The 26,298-nt window shown below is 38.9% G+C and overlaps 1 protein-coding gene across 2 annotated transcripts; it reads left to right on the top strand.

Moving 5' to 3' along the window:
• Positions 1–942: 942 nt before the first annotated feature.
• Positions 943–22,558, top strand: atp6v1h (ATPase H+ transporting V1 subunit H). 2 transcript variants are annotated; one of them, XM_020591581.1, is made up of 14 exons: positions 943–1,062; positions 1,345–1,472; positions 2,237–2,336; positions 3,294–3,383; positions 3,935–4,048; positions 5,067–5,171; positions 6,342–6,401; positions 7,388–7,485; positions 8,375–8,567; positions 12,203–12,381; positions 12,948–13,073; positions 15,158–15,259; positions 16,346–16,459; positions 22,243–22,558. In XM_020591581.1, exons 2-14 carry the CDS (start codon positions 1,369–1,371, stop codon positions 22,310–22,312), a joined length of 1,455 nt encoding a protein of 484 aa, XP_020447237.1. In that variant the 5' UTR covers positions 943–1,062; positions 1,345–1,368; the 3' UTR covers positions 22,313–22,558. The 2 variants fall into 2 exon arrangements, with proteins under 2 accessions (XP_020447237.1, XP_020447238.1); XM_020591582.1 differs by lacking the exon at positions 6,342–6,401.
• The last annotated feature ends 3,740 nt before the right edge of the window (positions 22,559–26,298 follow it).

Here is a 26,298-nt window from a genome sequence, read left to right as displayed (position 1 = left end):
CAGATATAAAGGTATGTGTCAATCAAGATATGGGCAAGAACAGGCTTAATGATTAATCAGATGGGAGTGTGGATGTAGAATATGTATCCATGTAGTAATACTGCTTGCAAACCAATGTTGATAAGATGATGTTAGGGGGTAGGACTAGATAAGTCTAACTTCTTCCTACTCCGTTCAAGCATGTACTAGGTATAAGCAAATTGAAACTATATTTGTGGATATGTCTGGAATTATGTGTGGTTACATATTGATTGTTGTTACATGTTTGAAAGAATAAATAAATCAAATCAAATCAAATCAAATATACTACATTACTGGATATTAAATTGATGCAGTAAGTATCATTTTACTGTTGTAGCTGGTGGAGGCTGAGGTAATGTTTTACATAGTTTTGGGTAGTTTCATGGATAAAAAAATGCATAATATTTTGCAAGGCAACAAATTATTTAGGTTATGGCAAATGGAATTATAACTCTGCTACACAAGCTCATACAGGCCTACTTTGTATATGCAAAATCTCAATCTGCAAACTAGTGACTTATATAACTGTAAGGGAACGCAGTACAATATTTCTTTATGAATTATAGTGGAGTAGACTAAGTAGACTATAAAGTCGCATGAAATGAAAATGCTCAAGTAAAGTCCAAGTTAGCTACCTCAAATATACAAAGTATATACTTAAATACAAAGTAAATGTAGGTCTACTGACTTTAAGCAAAAAAATGTTAGAAATTTTATGTTGCTTTTACTTTATCCACTTTAATAGATATGTTCATGTGAAGAGGTTAAAGTAGAGTACTTCAACATTGTACTTGAGTATAGTACCTACTTCGGTGTAGTTAGTTACATTATTACACGGCCATGATATTTTTACAACTTTTATCAAAACTTTCACTCTGTTACTGTCGTTTCGTGAAAACGTTTTTTGATCTGAACTGAAACTCCTCTGCTCTGGGTAACTCCTGTTGAGGTCAAACAGAGCAATGCACGTGACTGATTGTCACATGATGATCGTGACGTCCTGTTGTAGTCTGTCAGCTGTTTGCACAGGACATTAGCAAGGTGAGTAATTCGTGTGGATTTATACTCTCTTACTTCTTATCAAATATGTTATAATTTAGCAAACACGTGTTTTGTCTGATTCTGTTGTCCTAAGTGTTGTTGCCTGTATAGCGGTCATTTTACCATGCTGACAGAATGGATGGATGAGAAGCTGTGCTAGCGCGGCTAGGTTAGCTTAGCGTCCGCTACTTATTTTGCTAGCAAGCTTTTAGCTAACGGTGGTACCCAAAAAAGATGTTCTGGTGTTTCCATCCAACTCGTGTTGGATTTTTCCCCTGACAGATACTGTAGTAGATATATCACAGGATGGATATCCGCGGGGCTGTGGACGCTGCAGTCCCCACCAACATCATTGCTGCAAAGGCAGCAGAGGTGCGGGCCAATCTGGTCAACTGGCAGTCCTACTTGCAGTAAGTACACATCATGTCAATATACACTCACTGGACACTTTATTACATTGTACAGTCTAATACTGTTGAACTTTTTCAAGGCTTAAGATGTTTTGAGCCTGCCATAAAAGAAATAATTCTTCTCCTCTCCTTCCATGTTTACTATTTAAATGTTAGTGCGTAGTGGTGTTGTGCTGGAGGCATTGTATTGAAAGACCAATATTTTGTTAACCATCTTTGTCTTAGGTTGTAGAGTGCAATGTGCTAATCTAAAAGCAGCTCTGCTCTAGTTCCTGTGTTCTGATTCACTGTCTTAAGTGATACTTCCTCTTTGAGTTTATATATGCTTCAATACAGCAGACTCACATTATTATAATAAAAAAAATCTTCAAGCAAGTTTTTACATGTTTTCTGTCTGTCTTCATGGACCATGTGTTATGCCTTAATGAGAACATCTGGAATTACTTGGTAAATTGCCATTATTGTAAAATTTGCCTTTGCAATTAGAAGCGGTGTGCTAGTATCAATGCAATGACAGCCTTCCAGTGTGTGGATAAGCTGCACACATGTATGTTGTATGTCTTGTTCCAACAGTAAAGGAAATGTTTTGAAGACCTTGTGATTAATAGAAGCAATCGTCTTTATTACCCAGCCCAGTCTTGGCCTTGCTTTTGACAAAATTTCATGTCAAAAGAACATGTAATTAAATTGCATCATTATTTATAAAAGTGATAGTGCACTCCCAATTTACCATTTTGCCAATGTCTCAATGAATTTTCTTCTAGGAGTCAGATGATCTCAGCGGAGGACTGTGAATTCATCAAGAAGTTTGAGGTGGCAAACTCTGAGGAGAAACAGGTCATTCTGACCAATGAAGGACATCAGGTATATGATTTCTTTGCCTTATCGCTGATTTTTTTGTGTGTGTTTAACTAATGGGCTCATCCAATACATGCTATAGTAGTTGCTTTAGTTTTAGTTCGCTGTTTTCAGCCTGATCTTCAGTTCTCAACCTTCCAAACCAAACAACCAGGCACATTAAAACAGGATCTTTTTAAAGACCAGTAATAGTATTTGGTAAAAAAAAAAAGCTTATTCATTCTTAGTCTTCTTTTGGCTGCACAGAGCTGATGCCTGACATTTAAGCAAAGCAGCAGCAAGACGGGGAAGGTCGCACACATACCTCTTGAAAATTGACAGTGTGTGGTTTGTGGCCGTGCTGCCTGAGTGTTGATTCTTTTTCTGCCTCCTTCCAATACAAATCAGAAACCACATAACCAATGTATTTATAAGTGGAAAACAACACTTACGGTTTACAGGAGTGACATAAAGCCACTGTAAATGTCTTTCTGCTTTCTTCTTGAACATCAGCCTTCCCCTGTGCTTACTGCAGTTTAGTTTACAGTGTTGGAGAACAGTGCCAAGTCCCGCATGGAAGAGAGCAGACTTGGTGCGAGTGTGTACACATTAGTTGTTGTGAACAACACACACACACCCACAGAGGAGATTGTGTGGGTCACCAACCATCCTGCAAGCTTATAGCTTTAAAGGTGCATTACTGTAACTAAGATTTTACATATCATATGATAAGTCAAGTGACAGTGGGACATAACGTGGTTTCTCTCCACTGTCCTACCCCTGGCCTGGCTTTTTGAGACTGTTAAAAGCAGCCAAAGGACACAGTTTTGATTTGGATGTGGTGTTCTTCCTTCTGCATTAATTAGCATCTAAAGCTGACATTTTGCTGTCCTGAGATACACTCTGGACTGTTTTTAGAGATGGCATGCAGTTTATTCAGTTTGTCATTCTGAATGTTTATGCATCTGTTTTGTTTTTGCTCAGTGTGCTAAGACCTTTCTGAACCTGATGGCCCACATCTCCAAGGAGCAGACAGTCCAGTATATCCTGACTCTGATTGATGACACATTGCAGGTAAACAGACTGACCCTTTTCACATTTAACTCGCATTATTCCCACCATGCAAATATGTTGATTTAGGATTTGTTTGCATTCAAACATCCTGTCATGATATTAAAAACTTGACAGAAAAGAGCAAGAGGATTGACAGGATAGAACTTTGAATTTTATATGTATGCATAGAAAGTGATGTTTTTGCAGATGTGTCAACTTTGAGAAAAGTGTTGATTTTTCTACCTACATTTGGCACTGACAATGTTTCTGTTCATTAGGGGTGGTGTATAAAGTATTTTGTAGCCAAAAAAAATCTGAAATCTCAACAGCTGTTGATATAACAGAAAGTAACTGGTACTAATGATACTAGTCAGTGAATTGAGCCAACTTTAAACTTGGAGATATCAGCCCTCATCGTGACTGTTTTTACATCCTGGCTTATTTGGAATTTGCTTTTGTATAAACAAGAGGCTTTTTTTTCTTGTAAATATTATTGGCTTGTAAAGAAGGATTTGGCTCCATGCACTTAACCGACTGTCCACGTTTAAAATCCCGTCACTGTCGATACCCAGGAGAACCATCAGAGGGTGAACATCTTCTTTGACTATGCCAAAAAGACAAAGAACACCGCCTGGTCCTATTTCCTTCCCATGCTGAATCGTCAGGACCTTTTTACTGTGCACATGGTGAGTTAAGAAATATTGATACCAAGTATTTTTTTAGAATACAGAAAAATCCAAATGTAGAACATATTAATTACAATGCAATTATTAATTTCTTTGTCATTGACTACCATGATGGACATTATTGGTCTATAGACTGAACAAGCACAGTGTGATTTTTTTTTTTTTTAAAGTACATATATATTTTACTATCTGACCTTAGCTAATTAACTACAATCATAGTGTACTGATCATATTTTCAATGGTAAGGTTTATTCCATAAAACTTTTCAGAGCCATGAATTTTTTACAAATGTGGCTCTGCTTCTAAAAATAGCAAGACATCAATAATTCCTCACAAAGCAACCTTCCCCGTTTTCATCAAAAACAAGCAATTAATGTAATGGTTTCTTCCTGTCAAATTAAGGGTGACCACCTGAAGACAAACTGAGTACTGTGTTGGGGCACCCATAGATTAATTAAGAATCCCAGCCGGATGGCAACCAGCAGGAGGGTATAATGTGGCCTCAAGGCTCTGACACAACATTTGAATTCAGTCCAACTGTCCAGTGACTATTGCTTTTAAATTACAGTTTCAATATTTCTTCAAATCCTCTCTTGGCAAGGAGGAAATTGGAAAGTTGAATTTGTTCCCGTCTCATCAAAAGGCATAGGGGGCATTTAACAAGCTGAAATAGATGGAGATAGTCATTGTAGCCTCAGTCATTTTTGCACTTAGATGAGATTGCGGTTCATGTTTTGTGTGTAGTCAGTATTTTCTGTGTTTCTGAAGAGGTTTTTGTAAATTGAAGGTCTTGTTATCTGTGTGCCTAGCTTTCATTTTTTTGGTTTCTCTTCCTCCCTGAAATAAACATTTAAGATGCTATCATGCATCAATGACCTGATCATACACTGTAGCTAGATAAAACAGGGAAATGTCTTAGCTTATTATGCCTCAAACAGTGCAGCAAAATGATTGCATTGCTGTAAATTTCCACTGTTTATGCACAGCATTATGAATGCGAAATGCGTTTTGATATTAGGCGGCGAGGATCATCGCTAAGCTGGCTGCCTGGGGCCGTGATCTGATGGAAGGAAGTGATTTGAACTACTACTTCAACTGGATCAAAAGCCAGCTCAGTTCACAGGTATATTTGCCAGAATATTGCTGCTAAATATCTTCTGATGTATAATAGGACTTTCTGAAGAATTTTGGTTTAAAAGGTAGTTACAGCACATACAATGTCATTAACTACATGTGGAGTCCAAACTGTTGAATCTTTTCATTTTACAGTGCCTCTTCTACATCAAATTGAGCTCTGTCTGTTTGATGTGACTAACAGACTACTCTCACAGTGTTATTAGCAGTAGTTGTATAATAAGAAAAACGTGGCACTCTTAATGACGAGCATCACCAAAATCGATGATTTTGTTCTTGTCGAGATACTTAATTTTCAGGGTACATAGTGCATGATCATAAACAGGTCTGGAGTTCATGTTCATTAGAAAACCTAAAGTTTGTCAGGCCCATTTTAGTGGGATTCATCTTTTTGACAGGATGAATGATCAGATTTTGTGTCTGTACAATGTACTGTGTAATTGAGTTTTGAAATAAACTTGAAATTATCATGTAATGGGCAATTAATTTCTTACATGATGTGTCGTCAGAGACGTTGGCTTATTATTTTCCACAGAGTTTAATTTGTTTGTCTCATCGTCTCAACAACTGAAGTAATTTCTGATTTCTCTCACTAGTAATTTTACATTGATTCTAGTCCTGTTTTGTCTCATGATGAAAACCTTGTCTGATTTAATAGAATGTATTTATTTATTCACACTCAGGTTGAGCAGGCTTTGTCAGACCTTGAGGTGGCCCAGTGAAAACTGCATTGTAAGCCTTGCCTTGGTGAATGCACCAAAGAATTGGCTGAGCAGAATATTGATTTCTTCTGTAGTTTTACTCTTGTTCTTCTGCTTGGTACACCGGTATTTTTAAGATGATCTCAGGTTGTCTTCAAATCAGATACAGACAGCTTTTCCAAAAGCCTGATATTGCCATTTTCTCCTCATGTCAAACATTTTGTCTTTGTGAAATATGTTCTTAAAGTGTAACAATTTCTAGAGATTGTGTTTGATAATCATTTCTCTCCTCAACAGTCAGGCATTGGATCAGTGAACATCCGCTGTCAATGACATACGTTTGTGGCCAAGTTTACAGCACATACTGTACTGTGTTGTCCAGTGCCACTGTTACTCGGCTTGAAGTGATGGATTGTGAACAATTTTGCACGTGATTTTTCTTTCTTATCTCTCATTAGAACCTACATGGTACAGGTCCAGAAACAAGCTCAGGAGCAGGAACTATGTCCCCCAGTGAAGTGAGTATGAGTGAAGAGTGTCTTCAGTAACCCTGGTGCTTCTACAGAAAATAATAATACGAAAAGAAGTAGGGTTTTTGCAAGACGTCATCGGTCAGCTGTCACTGGACTTTCATGTCTTTTCTTTCCCCTCTTTCTCTCCCATCCTGCTCTTGCACTCCCGTTTTTTTTTTTTTATACATCCAGATTGTTGGAGACCTGAGGCTGTTAGAGCAGTTTTAGATGAATTTGTCATTTTGACAGCATGGTGTTTGCTGACACTGGTTGGTTAAATCCATACAAATTGCATGCCATAAGCTACTTCTCTTTATTACTGAAAGTGCATGACAAACACAGCTTTTCCTATACATTAGGATAACGAGGGAAAAATGGAACAACATCTGCACAACGGCTTACCAATGTATACCCCATGCTTTCTCAAGAATAGTGTGATTATTGTGATAACTGTGCTCAAATATATTGACATGAGTACTGATCATTTTTCCTCTGCATTTTCAACCAGGTAACCTCCACTATTTTACCACTCTTCTGTCTTCACTGCTGCCTGTTTATCTTGCTGGACTTTGTTTTTGTTCAACCTCTTTTAATTAACAGATTAATGTGATTTATTCTTTTCCTCTCAGTTTCTTCCACTCTAATTCCAATTTACATCATTCTGCTCAGGTGTAATGCGACAGTTTTCCCTGCCGCTGCTCACTATTGTTCTACTGGGTCTGTGATCTAGCACGCGTTGATGTATGTGTGTGTGTGTGTGTGTATACCTTATATGCATATATGATAGACTGCATGTGCAATGCTTCAGGTTTGATAGGTGCAAGTTTTGGACTGGTCCTCTTCCATGTGCTATCTCTGCTTGTCAACTACTACTTCATGTTTCAGAATTGCACCAATTGTACTTGACCTTCTAACATTTTGTTTGTTTTCCTGATTACACAGCTACGACTCACACTTCTGATTGAGTAAATATTTGCCTGTGTCGTTCGCAGAGCTCTCAGTATGTCCAATGTGTGGCCGGCTGCCTTCAGCTGATGCTGAGGGTCAATGAATATAGGTTTGCCTGGGTGGAGGCTGATGGAGTCAACTGGTGAGTAATGACTTTATAATTTGCAAAAATATAACTAAATACTGTACCTTGAAAAATTCTGTTACTTGGCAATTAGACATATAAATTGTTCAGAGAGGTCATTAATTCACTATCATTACAGTTGTTTCAGTGTAAAAGAAAACAGAGGCAGAAAATGCCAACACGCAAAGTACAAAGTATAATAGAAGAGTAAATGTACTTGGTTGCTACCAGTTACGCCACAATAACCATGAGGGGCAGCCTTGCTTACAGACAGTGGTCTGAAAAATACAGCAGTGAGTTAAAACTATCATTCAAAAAGTTCTGAAGTACAAAATCTACTTATTTTCACTCAACATCAAAACCCTCAGGCGAAAGAAAGAGAAGAAGCCAGTAACAAGATGATCATCCTGTTTAATCCAGGACTAGTAATAAGTCAAACTGTGTTTTTCTTTTTGATGGAATGAAACAAAATCTTGTTTACCCTTCTATCCAAACCCTTCTTGGATAGAAGAGTTAGTGTTCCTGCTTTTGATTGTCAGAGTTGCTTGTGGTCCAAGTTGTTAATGGGGTCTATCTTTCACCTGGTCCCTTCAGGTCAGGTAATTATTGCACATCTATAAGATCCACATCTCTGCACTTTCCAGCTATTTCAGAAAGGGTATGATGCACTGTCCAGCTGTAGTCATTAGTACTATACTCTGTATTTTGAGCAACGCTATTATTCTGAAGACTGTCTGGACATTTCATTCTCAGCCATCATCAGAGATAATGGATTAGCAGCACGTAGGCACACAGCAGTGAAAGCTTCTTTATTAGCAAACCGTCCACATTTCAGCACTTTGTGTTATTAAATTTTTATTTTTTTTTATTTTGCTTTCTATTATTTTTATCTTATTTCCTATTGAAGCATCACAGCAGTGCTGAGCAACAAGTGCGGCTTCCAGCTCCAGTATCAGATGATCTTCTGCATTTGGCTCCTGGCCTTCAGTCCTCAGCTCTGTGAGCAGCTGAGACGTTACAACATAGTGCCGGCCCTGTCCGACATCCTCCAGGAGTCTGTCAAGGAGAAGGTCACTCGAATTATTCTAGCTGCATTCAGGGTATGTGTCAGCATTTCTCACTCATTCTGTGTGTCTCTGAAATGCCACTTTTCACAGAAAATGTTTTGCCTACGCTGGCTGAATGCTGTCCCTTAACATGGACCTTAGTTTAAAAACTACAATCATAGTTTAAAATAGTCGTTTTTTTATTTTGCTGAATATTTGTAGTAAAATTTGAGTACATAAACATTTACATGAATACATGTGTCAAAGGGAAGAAATAAGCAACAAACACCATTAAAATCACCATAGTAAACCTATTAAATATACAGTCATCCAGAAGATACAGTGTGTATCTTTTTTCAAATATTTAGTTGAAATATACTGCAGAACTTGACAGGTGCTATCAAAGGCTTCTATGACCCAGACTCAGTGAAGAGACTGGCACCAGTGTAGAGGTATTCCCTGAGCATCACCCTTCAGACCAAGCAAGTGAAGGTCAGAGTTAGAGCTGGGGGTTCACTGCTGTCAGTCAATATGTGAACACACCACTGGTCTACTACTAATCTCGTACCAAGGCTTCAAGCTAGTACTAGCTGTGGAAAAACATTGCTATGGCTGATTCACAGACTCCCACTGTTAGTTGAGACAGAAAACACTAGGATGTAGATAGATGAAGAGATGGGCGAAGCATAATGTGCCGTCACGGTACATTTTCAAAATCTTTGCAACATTTTTTACCTTTATTTATTCAGGGTAGATCCACTGAGAGACCACCTCTCTTTTTCGGTGACGCCCTGTTCACATTCACACAGTTGCATGTTGACACCTCGACGCTGCCCAGTATACGTATTTACAAACTGACCTGTGGCCACTGAGCAGCTCCACTGGGCTGGTTGGAGATAAGAGCCTTGCTCAAGGGCACCACAGTGGTGTTAATAATGGTGAACATTTACATATATTTAGACCCTATACTCTATCACAAGCACAAAGTGACACTGCAACACTTAAACAACAGATGAAGCAGCCCATAAAAGATGCATTTGGGATTATGCAACCTTTTTTGCTCTTTACTGTGATTGTTCATAAACATCCACTGGATATTTAATGTAGTCCTACAAGCTGTGCTTTGGGTTTGCTCTTCTGTTTTGTGTTTATGCCAGATAATGAATTCTCCATACAGTTGAATTAATGGCAAAGGTTCCATTTATCTCCCAGCGCTGAGGCGCTTTTTAATTAGAGGAAGTTAGTGAGTCTGACAGGGCACCAGCAGTGGCCTGGAACATCTGGGAAATGCACTGAAATTTAATATAATGATTTCCAGGTATTTGGCTGTGTATTGTGTTTGGAAGAGTATGGAACTGACTGCTTAGTCCCAAATGAATACACATTTTATGCAGAGAAACACTGGTCTTTTAGTTAATATACAGTATACTGATATGTTTTGTTAACTGTAAAAATCCTCAGCTACTGTACAGCACATTAGTCCAGTCAGCAGTCTGCAGTACCTGGCCACCCTGAGCACATATCATATTGAATGCAATACCAATATTCATATCCAGTCAACCAATTATAGCCCACAAGTAATGTGGATTTTTAAATGAGAAGCTTCTGTGATATTCTGATTTTGTCCAACCCAGCGACATCAGACGGGCTCGGTGGCCTTACTCAGTGCACAGTAGGGTGGTAAATGTCATTGATTACATGATTGAAACATGAGCTTGTACACCAGTCTGGGAAGGAGAGATGATTTTCAAACCCAGCTTTAAGCCAGATATTTATGGCTTCTTATACTAGCTCGGCCAGTTTCCATCAGTATATCATTGTCATCCTAACATAAGAAAATAAGCATCTGCGTTCTTAATGGACTACTTCTCTATTGTGTTTTATTCACTGAACAAAGTTAGAATTGTACTGTGTTATTTTTGCCTGAATATACTGCGTGTGTTCCTGCTTTGAATTTCCCCAAAAGCTCATTCATCACACCTCTCCTGCCAGCAGAACTGTCATGTCAGGAGTTTGTGAAAAGAAAGGGATCTCCATTTATGATTGGTCAGAGAGGTCTGCAGTTCAGTTATAGCTAATTAAAAGCAATGGTGGGCAGCAAAGGGAGACCCTGAAACATCTGGATGTTAAATGGGTTTTCCCTTAAGTCATTAGTACAGTGTGTCTGTTTGACGTAAAGTAAGGAGAGCTACAAAACATTCACTCAGTAACAAATAGTTTGGGTTTTTTTTAAGATTCAAGAATTCTCAATGCTCTGTCATGCAGATTTTGAGGAAGTGGGATGGTCACAAGAAGTAGTTTTTCGTTGTTGTTTTTTTAAGAAACATTTTCAGCATTGTTTCCACATGGTGCTGTTGTTCCCAAATGTCCCAATTATGCAAATAAATGTGCTCACCACATGGGACCGACAATGTGACTTAAATTATCCAGACCATCTGGAAGTCCTTAAACATATCCTCAAAGGCAGTATTGTTGTTTACAATGTTTTTCCCAAACCTAACTCTGACACCAAAAGTAAATTTTTTTGAAAAACACAGTTAGACCCCAGGAATCTTTAAGTTTCTTTTTGCCATATGTCTTTCTTTGCAAGCAGACTGTAAACATTTATTGTGACTTGTCCAATTTGCTCCGTTTGGGACACATGTTGTGAACACATCCCAGATTCTTGTTAGATAAATTTGTCACATATTTGTAGTTAGCTGTAGCTTTAGCCTCAATTTTGACACAAAAGCTTCAATCAGAGTGTGGAGTAGGCTGCTTATTTCTGGGTCCCACTGCACAAGCCATTTTTCATTTGTGCCTTCCAAAAGTTTGCCACCAGAATTTTGTCTCAATTACTGGCTGACACTGAGTTTCTGGAACTCTCTTCCTTTGAAAAATAGCTTTGACAGTATTTGAACATTGTGTTCTCTTTGCAGTGTGGCTCTGCATTCATCACAACACCTAAAAATTTTATCCTGGTTTTAAAGGATGTAGAATATACTGAAATGCAGTGTCTGTATTGGAGGAAAATCATGACTTATTTAACATTAGTTGATTTACTAGTTGATTTACAACAGTGCCTTCAAATTGCAATATAAATATGCAGTCTTTTTCACAGTTATTGATATTATGCCTGGCCTTATTTTTGAAATTCATTAAATGACATAATCCAATGTTAATCTGAAAAAACTGATTGACACATGCTGTTTTATAAACTACCCTCACATGATTTTAACTAATATAAATTTTTTCCATACGATTAACAATTGTCATTACCATTTTAAAAATTTCTATGCCAATTAGTTGGTTCATTGTTAGATTATAAAATTAACAATGAAAATGCCCATTACATCTTCACAAAGGTCCAAATCAGGTCAGTAGTTTAAAATTCAACCCAAACCCCGATATTTATTTTAGTTTACAGCAATATAACTAAAATAAAAGCAGCAAAACTTCTGTTTAAACACTTTGAGTTGTTTTGTAAGTTTTTTGACTCTATAAATGACTTAAATAATTAGTTATCAAAATTGTTGGTTTTCTGTCAGTCAGTCAAACAAATGATTAACGATTTCAGCACTATACTAGAATTTACTTTCTCATTTGGTGTGAATTTGTGTGTTCTTTCAGATCATATCTCATTTCCCAAACAAATTGCACACACGTGAGTGAAATAATTAATATAGAACATCTGTCGCTGTCTTTGACAGAATCTCCTGGAGAAGTCCGCAGAGCGGGAGACTCGTCAGGAGTACGCTTTGGCCATGATTCAGTGTAAGGTGCTGAAGCAGCTCGAGAACCTGGAGCAGCAGAAGTATGATGACGAGGATATCACTGAGGACATTAAGTTCCTCCTGGAGAAGCTGGGAGAGAGTGTGCAGGATCTCAGGTACCTAATGGACTCCATTACACACACCACTTCAGACACTGTTCTGCTTTTACATTCTCCCAGTCCCTGCACCTCCTCCACGCAAGTCGTGAATGACAGCAGGCTGTGATCTATCGGGTACTAACATGTAGTCTGTCATGTCCTTCGTCCAAGTCACAGCATGAATTTATGACTTACAATCTTATCAGACAAAAAAATGTGTAGTCTGAACCAGGCATTAGAGGAATACTGTAAACAGTTTCATTTTCATAAGTGAAAGAGAACAGATTGCAAAACAGAAGGCAAAATCCTTGAACCAGTATTTCAGTGAAAATAGGCGTCAGGTGTGCAGAGCCTTTAAATCACCATATTATAGCAAAGTGCATGAATCTGCCACATTTTTAGGATGCAAGAATATCTTCTAAAACATATTTCTGATAACCTCTATATACACCTCTATCTATATATATTATTATCATTTTATAATGGTATCTATCATTGCTCTCTCAACAGAGGTTGAGAGGGACATGTAACAGTAACAATGTTTGGACAGTCCTCTTCACTTTTTTGCTCTCTCCCCCCACCAGCTCATTTGATGAGTACAGCTCTGAACTCAAGTCGGGTCGTCTGGAATGGAGTCCTGTGCACAAGTCTGAGAAGTTCTGGCGTGAGAACGCTGTCCGCCTGAATGAGAAGAACTATGAGCTCCTCAAGTAAGACGAAGCATGTACTTGAGCAAGACCTTTCATTTTCTCCTTCCCTTAAAACAAAAGAACAATACAGCTGATATCACAGCTTGTACACAAGGACACAAACTTTGTTTTATTATAAGGAAGATTTAATAGTTCTCCAAATTTAAAATATGTAAAACATGTATATACAGTCAAACCCGAAATTATTCATTCCCCTGGCAAATTCTGACTTAAACTTACTTTTATTCACCCAGCAAGTATTTTTTGACAGGAAATGACACAGGCGTCTCCCAAAAGATAATAATAATACGATGTACAAGAGGCAGCATTGTGGAAAAAAAAAATTTCTCAGCTTTTATTTACATTTGAACAAAAAGTGGCATGTCCAAAATTATTCATGCCCTTTGCAAACTGTCACAGTTTATGGGAAAATCCAAAGTTCTATACCATTCCAAATAGTCCAAGCTGTTCTAAAGCTTCCTAATTACACAGATTCATTGGGAACAGCTGTTTTAATCAACTCAATAGGTGAAAACCAGAAGCTCTCTGCTGTTGGTTTGTGGACAGTCATGGCTAAGACAAAGGAGCTCACTGAGGACCTGTGGCTGCGCATTGTGGCTGCTCATGAGTCAGGAAAGTGCTATAAGACCATATCTAAATGTTTTGAAGTTCCAGTGGCTACAGTGCAAAGTATTATTACAAAATACAGGACGTTCTGCACTGTGAACAATCTCAGAGGACGTGGTCGGAAGCCAAAGTTGACACGTGTGCTGGCCAGGAGGATAGTGAGAAAGATAAAAAAAGAATCCAAGGATCACCACCAAGGCCATCCTGATGAATCTGGGCTCTGCTGGTGGCAACATCTCAAGGCAGACAGTCCAACGGACACTGCACGCCGCTGGGTTCCACAGACGCAGACCAAGGAGGACACCACTTCTCCAGAGAAACTTGGCCTTGGGCACCAGTGGACATTTCAGCACGACAACGACCCAAACTGCACAGCAAAAGTGGTGAAGAAATGGTTAGCAGACAAAAACATTAACGTTTTGCAGTGGCCCAGCCAGAGTCCTGACTTGAATCCAATTGAGAATCTGTGGAGGGAGCTAAAGCTGAGGGTGATGGCAAGGAGACCCTCCAACCTGAAAGAGTTGGAGCTCATCGCTAAAGATGAATGGGCAAAAATACCGGTGGAGACATGCAAAAAGCTGGTCAGCAATTATAGGAAGCTTTTGATTGCTGTAATAGGCAATAAAGGCTTTTCTATTGATTATTGAGAAGGGTATGAATAATTTTGGACATGCCACTTCTTGTTCAAATGTAAATAAAGGCTGAGAAATTTTTTTTTTTCCACAATGCTGCCTCTTGTACATCGTATTATTATCTTTTGGGAGACGCCTGTGTCATTTCCTGTCAAAAAATACTTGCTGGTTGAATAAAAGTAAGTTTAAGTCAGAATTTGCCAGGGGTATGAATAATTTCGGGCTTGACTGTAAATACATTTTAAACAGCTTTAAAATTCTTAAATTTAGATTCAAATCACTGTTGAATGCCACAGTGTCATAATGTCAGTTGTCATTTTATCAGGCACTGTTGTACCAGAAACTTAACACCAGTATTCCAGCTACACACTCCGTTGGGCCTGTTGACATTCAGTAAAAGCTCTGATCTACCATCTCAGTGTCTCATCACTCTTTTCTCTGTAATCAGCTCAGGTGCCATCTCAGCTTACCCAATTACCCTCCTTTTTTAATAGACTCTCCTGCCTAACCTCACCCATGCTTTATCTCACTCTGAACCTCAAGATATCACTTTTTCAGCAGCTATCTCTTTCCTCGTGTCTTTTCATTTAGGTTTTGTGTTTTGCCTTCAGTTTTAAAGTAACAGTTAACCCTGACTTTTTGAGAGATCGGTGCATTTCTACATCCTCCACTTTGGGGAAGAAAGTGTATCTCAGTTAATCTGTTTTGTGAAACTTTTTCAGGAATGTCTGTCTTAAAGCATCTGAGAAATATCTGATCTGAGTGGATAAAGTGTGGTGAAATCTTGTGCTGCAGACAGACCTCTCCAGTTGAATGGCTCTCCTTCTGTCTGCTTGCCTTTAACAGGATCTTGACGAGGCTGTTGGAGGTGTCTGATGATCCTCAAGTTATAGCAGTGGCCGCTCACGACATTGGAGAGTACGTGCGACATTACCCACGTGGGAAACGGTGAGTGAATTTTTTTCTGTGAAAATAGAAAGTATAGATCCACTTTATGTAGAATTTCTGACACTGGCACCCTATTGTGTGGTCTGGTGCTGCATGCACTTTGACCCCCAGATCTGGCCTGGGCACACACACAAGTAAGTGTCCCCAACTTTGACCTCTGTCACTGTCCCCAGAAGCAGCTGTCCAGTCAGTAGGTGCTCCTGAAAGAACTGCAGGACAAATTATAATTTTTTTCAGTGCTAATATAATTGCCCAAATAAATCTGTTTTCTTAAGTGTGTTTAGATTTGAGCTTTGCTGTGCAGCTGGCTATAAACATATAAAGAAAAAAAATTATGACAAAGGTTGAATTATATGAGACAAATAAACTAACTCTGGTCTTTTGATCTGAACCTTAGTTAAAAAAAAAGAATACTGACCAGTGTTTCCCTTGGCTCCAATAAACTTTTAATGGAAAAAAAAAATTCTACTTTAAAGTAGCCAGTGCCCCAAGATGACTGCATACATGAAGCTCAGCCCATCTCCTCACAACCCATAAAAAACATGAGATTCTGTGCGGTAGAGCTCAAGTCCAGGGTGTCTTTCCATCCATTGTCTTAAATCTTGTGAGGCGGCTCATTCTTATCTGGAGCCCTCCTTATCCCCTCCAATGTATTGTTTAGGTGTTGGCCTAAAGACACTGTGTTATTGGCAGCTTGCTAATGGTTTTTCTTGTCTCCTAAATCTGTTTTGTTACACTGTATTCACAATCTGGGCATTCATATGTCCTATTTCCAGCCTTATGCTGGTAATTAAACCCCTGTATGGTCGGTTTTCCCAAAGTAGATACATAACGGTAACAGTGCGGGTTCCTGCACTTTCACCAACTTTTCTTTTACTCTGTGCAGACAATTTATTATATTACCATACACATTAGGCAGTCCTCTTGTCCTTTTCAAAGCATTACTTCCTTTTACAAGACTACTGACCATGGATGAGATGCTGCAACATTCAATGACCATTAAAAAAAAAAAAGAAAATAGTGCATTTAGTCTGTGTGGGGGGAAAAGGCTGCCTTCCATTATTCCTTTTATTCCTCCCATTTCAGGGTGATTGAGCAGCTGGGTGGAAAACAGCTGGTGATGAATCATATGCACCATGAGGACCAGCTCGTCCGTTACAATGCCCTGTTGGCTGTGCAGAAGCTCATGGTCCACAACTGGTATGGACACCTTAACTGACATTGAATGTTTATCACTTTATATAAACTGTCATTACCCTTATGAACTAGCACTTAAAATTTCAGAGGAACAAGCTTTCTGATATGAAGATAACAACCACCTACATTTACATACTGTTAATTAAAGGCTCTACACATTTGACACATATTTTCATTGTGTTTTTAGCTGATAAGAGATCTGCTCAGTCTGAAGCTGGGCAGTAATATGCTGGGAAATATGTGATGTACTGATAAGACTAACAAAGGTGCGACAAAGCTAACAGGAGATTTGAGATATTGGTCAAGCGCACGCATGCAGGTCAGCCAACATAAATAAAATCACCTGTGTGGGTGTGCTGTGGTAAGACCTTAAAAGATGACCTACTGGTTTACTTACAATCTCAAAAAATCAACAAACAGCAAGTGAAAATGTATTTGGTTTCCAGCTGCTATTTAAAACACACTTAGCTCCCTGGGCGACTGTGGATGGAGGTATTGTGTTTAATATCAGTGGAGTGCAGTTTTCCCGTCTAAGTGATCTTAATGTTCCATGTAAATGGTATGTTCACTGAAGTGTGGGCAGAAGTTTATTTATTCACTATAGCACAAAGGGTTTTTGGTTTTTAGCCTTGTTTGGCTAACTGAAAAGAAAGAAACACATGCTCATTATCAGATACCCGGTGCAACGTGGATACAGGAAGCTAGATTTTTAACATTTCTCATTTTTTTCCCAGGAGATAAAGTAATGTGGTTCATGATTGAGATTTAAGTTTCTTTAAAGGCCAGAGGTAATTTTGATTTACATACCTGCTTTAAAAAATGTACAGTATATATTATGCCCTAAATCCCAGGAATTGGATCTTATGTTGTTAGTTTTCTGTTGTGAATAAAAATAGGGGAACAAGACTATAGTTACAGAAAGATGATGACAAGTTAAAATTAGAAGTTAAGAAAAACCTTCGGGCTGCAATTAAAGATCTTACCACAAATAAAGAAGCCAAGATTTAACTTGCGTATAGTCTGAACTTAAAACTAATACAAAATGCCTTCATACTAATGACAAAGCTGGCTGGATATTGGAACAGATATTTCATCAATCACAGCTTATTTGTGTAGCTGTGTGAAAGCAGCAGCCTGCTGTTTTAAAACCCTGAACACAAATCACGTCTGAGGACATTTATTTATTCTTGTTTTATTCAGCTTCTCTTCTAAGTCTTTACTGGTCAACATCTTCCCTTGTGATGAACTCAGCTTCAAGTAATAACATGCACCACCACAACAATTAATTGGATTTGAAAGATTAATGGGTTTGAAAGACAATGAGGAAAACACTTGAGCATAGCTGTTTGTGTCGGTTCTCTCTGTATGTGCTGCTGCTTTGCCACTAGTTTGTTTACCTGGACAGGAGCTATTATGAGAGGAAGGCTTAGGGGTTAAGGGTGTTTCAGCACCCTGAGTCATGTGCTGCTTTCATGAAATGCTACTGCAGAGTGAGAAAATACTGAGGTTGGTGCAGCTCACCATACCCACGGTCACATTAAGTGTTATCATCTATAAGAAGATCATCTCATTCAACGTAGCGAAGACTATTGCTGTCAGGGCAACAGCACAGATGAATGTGTGAACCGGGAGCCTCCTGTTGCTTATCCTTGTGCCCTTTGGTCTGCCTTGAAAAATCATTTTCTTTAATGTGCCTCCAGTTCTTGGATAAGTTCTGAAAGCATGTCATGTTTGCCACTCAGCTCTGTACTGATGGCTGGTTATTTAAGTTATTGCCTGTCACTCTGTCCTTGTGCTGTACTGGCCTCAGTAACGCAGTCCTTTCTCCAGAAGTCTATCGTTGACGTTTTATGGTGTATTATTAGACTGCTTTTCATACACTAGCCTTGCTTTTAGGGGCAGTAAAATACCCAAATGTGTGTCCAGGATCATAGAGTACTTGCCTAAAAAAAAATCCAGAGGGAGAGAGAGAGAGAAACAACTGTAAGAGTGGGAACTGACCTTGGTAAGAATTTCAATTGACCAAATGTTCTTAAAATTCATAGTCCTCTCTTCAGTCCTCCCTTTACTGACATCACTGAACAGAGTGTACTGTTGATTTCCACGATTCCATTGCTGTATATAAAATGCCATGCAGTGCGAAATGCACTGCTCTGGTCATTTTAAAGGATAAGGCCCATAGAATTTTCAGCAAACTATATATAGAGCCTAAAACTGACACTGAGTTGCTTCTACTCACAGTTAGTCAGTCCTGGATTGGCTTGTTTGTGCGATAGGTCTCACTTGTTGTTCAAAAATGATTAAACACACATCAGGGAAACACACGACTGCACTGGGTGGCACATTTTTTTTCATAACGAAACCCCAGACCCAACCATGATAGATGGTTCTGCAACCAGAAGCTCCCAGCAGCCATAATTTCCTAAAGTTGGCATGAGGCAGAGTCAAGTGTGCAAGTGTGAGGTTTTGTGCAAGCTCTCTACTTTGTTTACCTTCCACTAGCTCCTCACACTCAGGTCTGGGGTTTGCTAATGAAGGAAACATGTCACCCCGGTGCAGGAGTGTGTTTCCCTGATGTGCTTTTAATCCTTTTTGGCCAACGGTCGTCTATGGCACAGAGGAAGAAGCTGATCCGGGACTGACAGACATTGACCATGAGTAGAGGCAAATCACTGTCAGTTTGTCTCTATATAGAGATTGCTGAAATGACTAGAAATATAGAAAATGACTGGCTTTATCCTTTAAGGCCATAATTTCATAAAATGCTTTAATCTAAAAAGCAGTTTTTTCCTTCTTTGTCAAATTCTAAATGAGACTCTTTGTTAAGGACTTTTTACATACAGCATATCACAGACAAACAGCATGATATTGAGGAACATTTGCTGATGTGATTGTTGCATCTTACTGTAGTGTTATCTAATGCACACTGGGTAGACGGATACCAAGGAAAATGTGAAACATAAGGCTGAATATTGAAACACTATTAGTACATAGTTTAATATAAATTTTGACACCATAGAGAACCAGCTGTATATGCAGGCCTGTGTTTAGTGCAGCATGTGAATGTGTCACTGAACAGTAAAGAGACTATAGACCCAGTGTCAGAAGCATCTGCAGCCTCTGTGTGCTACTGCAAACCTAGTCTGCAGACACAAATCCACAGGGACAGGAGGTGCGGCACACACACTTCCATCTCAGTCTTTACAAATGTCTATAGTTAAAGGACTTGTAGTCTGTGTACACACTGATACCAGCGCCTGTGTGCTTTTGTGGACATGTGAGCATCTAACAATAAGGATGTGTGTTCTTGTTTTACTCTTGACTGGTTTTAAAGTGCTAGTAACTGAGTGTGGACTTTGTGCTGCCAAGATCTATAACACAAGATGATCCTCATATTACATTTCTATGTAGCAGGCACACTGTGTTATGTGACTGATTGGCTGAACCTTTGCTTATATCTGTATCTTTTTCATGTGCCAGATGATTGTAGTATAATGTGATGTTTTAGATGAAACCATGAGAGAATAGACAAGTGTACGTGGCATTTTTCGAAGATTGAAATTGTACCTTTTATGTGTTTTATTACATTCAGTCGTGTGTTATGTGAAAATCACACCACCTTTTTCTTCTTACATGCGTTTCCTTCTGCAATGATGAAGCAAAATATAGGATGGATCGGAAATTGGGTTGTTAGGGTGTGTGGATATAATTCATGCATTTATCTTGTGACCAACTGCAACTGCCCGGTGCCATCGTCACATACAGTGTAATATTATAATTTCAAAGCCCAAACTGCTTTATCCTGTTATCTTTTTTTGAAATGCTTAGTTGTTTTCTTATTTAGCCTCTGATTTAAGTGTTACTAATGCCAAGCTGTATTTACCCCCATGGCTCATTTTGCTGTGATACAGCAGCTGCAGATACAAAGCACTTGGGCTGCAGAGCACTGACTTCATAACACTGGCTCATATGTCTAATTACTGCCATCTGTTTTTATTAACCAGCTATGCTCTTCCAGGTGGAGAGTCCATTGTTTTTAAACTTGTGAATGGGGTTTTTGTATATTGTGTTGAATTTTAATATGCTGTTAATTAATATGACTGCCATCCTGGCCAGGTCTCACTTTATAAATGGGACTTCTGGTAAAATAAAGGTTAAGAAAGACTGTCTGGCAGCACTCAAAATCAACATGTAGCTGCTATTTGCAGACCACCTAAGGGTTATCAGTGACAGCTTCAGGGAAGTGCAGAGAGTTCTGATGTTGGAGGATATTTTTTTTGTCCCCCTCTTAAAAGCTGAAATTTTCCACAACCCTGTGGACAACTACTTGACAGAAATAGGAGACAGGGATCTGAAGATCAGAGGCTGTTTGATACTGTAGGTTGGAATTGAACTAGAGCAGGTGTGAGGAGCCATGGTCCTCGGAGGATCTGTGGGGTTTCATTTCTCCCAGACACAAAAATTATTTCTCTGTTTTTACTGAAGTGGATGTTAATTAGTGAAATAGCTGCGGGCATTTGCAGGTTTATGGCATTAAAAAGACACAGTTTGCACTGTGCATTCATGCTTGTTAGGAAAATACTTGACTGTTCATCTAGAATGGGGTCAGCAGTTAACAAAGAGATACAAAATCTAAATGCAGGCAAGGATGCATTAACCAAAAATGAGCAATGTTTGGCACTTTAAGGGGAAGAGAACTCATTAAAAAACAAAAGGAACAAAACTATACAGGTAGTTTCTATGAATCAGAAATTCTTTTTGCTGTGACCCCTGCCTAAAGTGCTGCATTTGCTCATTGCTTCTGTGATTCATATATAAATTAGAGTAAATACAAGAAGTGGCAGCCTTTAAAAATAGAAGTAGGGTTTCATAACAGCGTAACAGTCCAAACATCTTTGTTAATCTGCAGAAAAACATGATGTTCTTTCTCTCTGTGGTTTGAGCTCTAATTTTTTTCAAGGATGGATGAAGTATCTGCCATCAGAAGTATCTGCGTATTCATTTTTAGGTTTCTGAGAGCCATTTGATATTTCTGGTATTAATTGGCTGAGTGTTATAACATTTCTGAAAATGTTCCTGCCAAAAAGGAAACCTAAAGCAGATGTGTGACCTTTGAGAATAATGACTTTAAATTTCAACATTAAGACTAACATGGGGTCTGGGTGACAAGAGCCAGGAGAATCATTTTGAAATTGAGAAGCTTACAGAAAACATACTCTGAAATTAAAAGATATTGAAGACCCTAATTTCCACCCATTATCTACTGTGCCACATATTTGCTTTCTTGCTGAAGGTTATATGAGAAAACTGATGCCACTTCATGTCTGTTGGGTACATACAGTATGAAGCCGGATTCTAAAGGTCAAAGTCGTATGGACGCTGTTAGTTTGCCAGGACGTCACTGCTCCCAGCCAAGACATGGTCTGACACAAAGCTGAAACAGTTTGTTGAGCAGTTGGTTTGTCAATTAGCAATTTTTATTAAAACTGTTGTTTTTTTTTTTGTTGTTGTTTTATCTTTTGTCATTTATCAAAAAAAGTGGAAAAACATTGTTTGGTTCCAGCTGTTCAAATAAATTTCTACTTTTAAGTGTAATATATTATACTGAACCAAATATTTTTGGCATTTTCACTGTCGACTGGGCAAAACAAGCTGTACTTTCTCTTGAGATTAGTCAGTGATGAAAATAATCATTAGTTGCATCCCTAGTCTTCCTTATGTGGATTTAAGGGATTTTGTGAATGATGGAGCTGTAACTTGTAATCTTCTGTGTTTCTCTTTCACAGGGAATATCTGGGAAGACAACTGCAGTCCAGTGATCAGCAGCAAACCCCAGTCGTGGCAGCTCGAAGCTAAACTGTTACTGTGTGGATGAGTGTGTACTGTATGTACATCAGTCTTTCCCAGTTTAATAATCAACTGTTCATTTTGTGCAGTGACCTGAAAATCAAACGGTGTGGTCTCCTCTATCTGCACCACCTCAGTGTTACTTGATTAGATTGTTGTGCTACGTGTCATGCCCTCTCAGCTGTGATGTGCAAGTTATTTAAGTCTTACCTGTAAAAATCCTACTTGTTCTATTAAAGATGCTTATGATGTTCATGTGTTGCATCTGCGTTTGCTGCCCACGATTCAGTCGTTGCTGAGGTCACATGTTCTAGAATAACAGCAAAATTGATAAGATTGTAGAGTTTCCTTATCACACCATGTTTGTCTCCTACATAGTGACAGCAGCATGCTGAGAGAGGCTGAGGAGCATGTTTTTTCAAGTGTTTGTCAAATTTAATCAAATCTGCCTTCAGGGTAAAGTGGCATTTAACCTTTACTTGGGAAAAATCCTCTTCATCCTTCAAAATGTGCCTGTAACAGGGAGGAAAAAGTACCTTGTAAAATTATGATTAACAAATTCTTTAGCTGTAATCATTTCAGTGCTCCGTGAAGTAGATGCAGTGTTTATTTTTTTATGATATGCAGTTTCCTCTTTGCAATATAACATGTAGAGTGAACCAGAAATTTTTTCCCACAGTCAAGAGGACTCAGTCAAAACCAATCCAGTATTACAGCTCTGGCATAAATTCTACCTGTACAAAGGCTATAATATTCAGTTTCTATGATATTAAACTGAATATCTTTGAGTTTTGGACTGTTGATCAGACAAGGCATAAGATATCACATTGGGCTTTGTGGAATTGTGATCTTTCTTTTTTTTTTCCCTGGCATTGATGGACCAAATGATTCACTGAGAAAATAATCTATAATGAAAATAATCATCTGTTACAGCTCTGCTTTCATATCGAGCACCTTTCCCTAACTCTGGCCCCTGCCCTCCATGTTTGTTCCACTTCAAGAGAGTAGTTTGTCATCCTGTCATTAATGCCATCATGGTCCAATCCTGCAATAACTGCAGTGTAGCAGATTAACACCTAACAGTCTCCTTAAATATGAAGTTTTGACAGAATGCGTCCCATACAGCTGTGACATTAACAACATAATGGTAAACATTCATCCAAAACTAACAAATATGCAAGGGTTGTTCATGTCAGCAAGACGCTAGATGTGGTTTTAAGCACGATTTAAGGGTTTGATAAAGTAGCTGTTTTCTTTATGTATCTGTCAGGAAACAATAACTGTAGATCTTTGTTCTCAAACCATTAGACAAAGAAGCCACAACACTGAGCCCTTGAAATATTAACTGCATCTGCCATCTCTGCAAAAAATGACTATAAACCACTTGTTGTGGACAAGTGGCCCTTAAAGGAAAGCAATGCTGTGACCATCTTATAGAGATAAGTTAGGTTTCAAATGCAGATGTGATTGGTTGGATCTACTGCGGAGTGTGTCCGTCAGAATTTCAATTGAATCCAGGGTGTTCGGCCTCCTTTCATCTGACCTCGTCAATGTGCTGTGATGTTTTTCACAACTCCTCTTTCAGTATTACAGCTCATTCAACACTGTGACAGCAACAATCAGTGGGAACGTTTACACAGCAGCAGCCTCCCTATAGAGAACTGAATTATTTTGACTTCGATAATATGAAGTGTTAATGACAGTGAGTTTTGAACGTAGCTAACAAATAGCACCCAAGGCTGTTTTTTAAACAAGGGCTGTATTTTTTTTTTATTAATTAATCCATTAATAAAAAATACAGCTGTATCAACATCATCACATTTGAGTGGATTGCCATGGGTGCAATTATTCTCATATTTTGTTTTCTTAAGCACTCCATATAATTTCATAACTTGCATTACAGTCCCATGACCACTCAACACAATTCTCTTACATAATGTTCTTTTTCTGTTATAAACTGTTACGTACTGTATACTAATAAGCTGTGTATTTTATTAAGATATCCTAATCAGTGCCGATATGCATAGTGGACTTAATATCCAATATGTTCAGTACAGTTTGGTTAAAAGTTTAAACTGAATTATAAGTGAGCTTCAATTTCTACAAACAGTGACAAAAAAGTTCCAATTTGCACAAAAGAGCCATTTAATTTGGAAAACATTAGCATTTACAGCAGCGACTGGCTGCTGTACTCACAGCTGCTCACATGAGGCAACCAGAAGGCTCAGCTGGCAGTAGCATACCCATGGGTGATCTGCTTGCAGATGCCTTCAGTACTGAAGTTAAGGTCCATGAGGAAAATAGGCACACTTTGCAACTCTGAGTCCTCTGTGGAAATCACTAAGACTGAGTGTTCCAACTGAACTGAACAGTCTATTTAAACTTAACCAACAGACGCCTTGAGATGCTTCTAAATATTAGTTTTTAACCTTGATAGATATGGTGAACAAATAAACATTGCACATTTCACTGTCTTTAAACTTTGCTGGGAAGCAGTCTGACTAGATTTCTCTTTGCGAACTTTGACGTACTCATCCCTTTGTGCCCTGACATCTAAAAGATCTGGGGAGCTGGGATGTTCACATAGTCAATATTTATATAGAGGATCACTACCTCTGGCTGCAGTTGCCTGGTCTTGCTTTGCTCTCTGAGCACTATTTACAGTGACTGGCACTCTGTGGTCGCTGTGAACGCTGACCTGAAACAGCTGACTGAACTCTGGACCCTGAAACAAACGGTTGTTCTTCCCCTCCACCCACATTTGTTGTTAAGGGTCAGTCTCTTTCAAAATGGTGCTTTATGTCTGGTTATTTAATAAATTTTCAAATAATTTAATATGTGGAGAGCAAATCAGGACACGTATCTGGTGTTATGGCTCCAAACACTTTGTCTGACATCTTCATCTGAGCACTGTCATATTAACTCACTGAGAAAAGAGTATTGTTGCCTCAAATCCTTGCTCTTCAAAGCATGAGTCAGAGACAGTCTGTACTTTCAGGCTGAACAAGTTTTATAAATAAGTCTGTTCTTAAATGACCTGCCTGCTTAAATACAATCAATAAAATGTGACTTAAAATTACAGCTGTCATAGTTAACACAGTAATAAGTTAACACATTCCTTTTAATGCCACAAATTTATCTGAGGTGTGATTAATGCACACACATTCTGTGTTTATGACTCGGGGTCCACCCTGTACTTTGGGAAATCAGGAAGCAGTGCAGCAGCAGAAATGAGCAAAAATTGAAAAAGAGTCTGTTGAATGGCAAGTTCAGCTTCAAAGCCCTGACAGATGGTTCTCTTGACAAAACCAAAGTTATTTGCATTTACTGTCAATGTGAACTGAGTTACCACCAGAGTATGTCGAGTCTCAAATACCACTTGCTGGCCAAGCACACAGCTGGTGCGGAGAGCTCTCCTCCCCCTTGCCAAAGGCAGACCACACTGGATAGTTTGCAATGGAGATGAATGAACAATTCTACAAGCAACAAACTTTCAGGGTGGGTGGCTACAGCTGGCAGGCCACCTAACAATGTGAAGGATGAGGGTCTGCTTGAAATAATTTGTGTCGCATCCACAGAGTGCACGTATGAATTGCCTTAAAGAGCCACCACTGTAACCAAGATAGACAACTTGTATGAAGATGAGAAAGCTAAGGTGGAGGAGGCATTGGGACAGACAAACATGGTTGTGCCCATAAGCACACAGCTGGTGCGGAGAGCTCTCCTCCCCCTTGCCAAAGGCAGACCACACTGGATAGTTTGCAATGGAGATGAATGAACAATTCTACAAGCAACAAACTTTCAGGGTGGGTGGCTACAGCTGGCAGGCCACCTAACAATGTGAAGGATGAGGGTCTGCTTGAAATAATTTGTGTCGCATCCACAGAGTGCACGTATGAATTGCCTTCAAGAGCCACCACTGTAACCAAGATAGACAACTTGTATGAAGATGAGAAAGCTAAGGTGGAGGAGGCATTGGGACAGACAAACATGGT

Source organism: Monopterus albus, unplaced genomic scaffold, assembly GCF_001952655.1.
Source record: "Monopterus albus unplaced genomic scaffold, M_albus_1.0 scaffold14.1, whole genome shotgun sequence".
NCBI lineage: Eukaryota > Metazoa > Chordata > Actinopteri > Synbranchiformes > Synbranchidae > Monopterus > Monopterus albus.
Note: the sequence above shows the minus strand (reverse complement) of the source record. Positions and strands in the feature narration are given on the sequence as shown.